Below are 2,050 nucleotides of genomic sequence, written 5' to 3'. Positions count from 1 at the left end.
AGAAAGAAAGAAAGAAAGAAAGAAAGAAAGAAAGAAAAAGAAAGAAAGAAAGAAAGAAAGAAAGAAAGAAAGAAAGAAAGAAAGAAAGAAAGAAAGAGAGAGAGAGAGAGGGGAAGAGATAGACGGAGAGAGGGAGGGAGGAAGAAAGAAAGAAAGATTTAAAACAGCATTCCCATCCATGTTCTCACTGATTGCATGCATTTCTGCCAGGGCTCACTGAACGTAACATGTTGAGACAGTCTATCACATGCCTTCAACTGAAAAGAGCCTCATGGTTGCTATTATTCAAAATCCTGCAAGTAATCAATATCGTTGAGCTCATGCCATGAATGATAAGAAAGAGATGTGGCATTCTTAAAGATTCATCCTCAACCAGATGTGAACTTCTACTGAGCTTCTCAATGGCAGTGGATGATTGAAGGTTAGCAGGAAAGTGGTGGTATTCTGCATGGCAACAGATTTCAGTGAAGATTCTAACTTCCCACTGACAGACATAAAGAAGGGCAAATGATAGTTGGGCTACTACTGGGAAAGGAGAGATCAGAAGAAAGGGGTACTGAATCAAACTCATCTCAAGATTTCTTACGTTTCTGAGAATTAGGAAATCATCCATTAAACATACTCATCATCTATTAACCAGTTCTGAGGTATAGCAGAATCCTCAGGAAATATTTTGAAATACCCATCTCAGGCCTCAATACATTTACTGAATCAAAACCTTCAGGGCAGAGCCTCAACTTGCACATTTCCAAAACTTTCCCCAGACCACTGAAATGCACAAGTCTACATGAGAACTGGAGAACTTAGAATATCACTTCAGTCTCATCTCTCATCCACACAGCCAATTCTTTTCACTATTTGAGGATATGGCCAAAAGAAAGGAAAGTAAGAGACAGTTACTCCATGAAAGCTCCATTTAATCCTCTTGGCTAAGGGCAGAAGAGGCACTAGTAAATTGCAAATGCAACTGATTTCATTATACAAGCTCCTTATCTCCCAGCTCCCAGGAGATATGATAGGTTTGAAAGCAGGATTTAAACTCTTATTTTAGTTGTTCTTTCAGCCTGAAAAGGAGAGGATGTCTCTTCATTATTTGTTGACCTCCCTTCTTTCCAACCTAATCACCATTCAGCCAGGGCCAATCTGGCTTCTTCAGAGTTCTTCTAAAATTGCAAGTTTGCAACTATACAACTTTCAAAATGAAGAATTTTTATCCCCACGCCACGCATGGCCTGTGATCCTTGCACTACGAGAGGCTGAAGCAGGAAGACTGCAAGTTCAAGCCCAGACTAGGCAGCTAACTGAGACCGTGTCCAAAAGAAAAAATCACATAAAAGAGCTGGAGATGTAGCTCAGTGTGCAGGTCCTGTGCTCAACTTCCAGTTCTACAAAGAAAAAAGAACTTTCATTCCCAAAATTGAAGAGCATCTTGTCTATGCACGTGAAACTGAGAAATTTTTTCCAAAAACCAACCAACCAAGCAACCAGTCAACCAGCCCCAATTGGCCTGCATTATTTCCCATCACCTTTCCTTGTCATTTTTCCCATCTAAGTGAAACCACCAAAAAAAAATAAAATTTTTAGGACCTGTCAACATCAACAAGATTCCCACTTATTGGAAAATACTATTGTTCTGCTTAAATTTTAAAATAACACCTATTTCCAAGGCAAATTTTGCTGTCCTGTGTTGTTTTACACTAATTTTTTTAAAATGGAAAAATATAAGATTTACTTTTTAAAAGCTGTTCTCACAAATGCTTGCTATAAGTGCATAAAACCTATCTATCATCTAGTATTTCTTTAAAACTATCAACATTTAAAGTAAAATCTTTTAACAACTGTGTTACTTAAAGTACTGTATTTCCATCCACAGGATACTTGAGCATCTAAATATGTCACTGTTAACATGAATGTATTTCAATATTTTGGAGATGGAACTAATTGATTTATACCTTGTTTGTGGCCTCAATATTCGCATTGTGTGAAAGCAGTTTTTCCGCTAACGATGTGGTTTCACTGCAAGCTGCAAAATGTAGAGCAGTGTTGCCCT

The 2,050-nt window shown here is 38.0% G+C and overlaps 1 protein-coding gene across 1 annotated transcript in view; it reads right to left on the bottom strand.

Annotated features, from left to right (window-relative positions):
- LOC102006625 (ankyrin repeat domain-containing protein 26-like) overlaps positions 1-2,050 on the bottom strand; it is a 97,296-nt gene that overhangs the window by 94,382 nt on the left and 864 nt on the right. The window contains exon 3 of the mRNA XM_005414285.2: positions 1,953-2,048. Within this exon, the coding sequence (XP_005414342.1) occupies positions 1,953-2,048 (96 nt within the window). The remainder of the gene's footprint in view (positions 1-1,952; positions 2,049-2,050) is intronic.

Source organism: Chinchilla lanigera, unplaced genomic scaffold (assembly GCF_000276665.1).
Source record: "Chinchilla lanigera isolate Chin_1 unplaced genomic scaffold, ChiLan1.0 scaffold00181, whole genome shotgun sequence".
Classification (NCBI taxonomy): domain Eukaryota; kingdom Metazoa; phylum Chordata; class Mammalia; order Rodentia; family Chinchillidae; genus Chinchilla; species Chinchilla lanigera.
The sequence above is the reverse complement of the archived record's forward strand: the minus strand, read 5'-3'. Positions and strand labels throughout refer to the sequence as shown.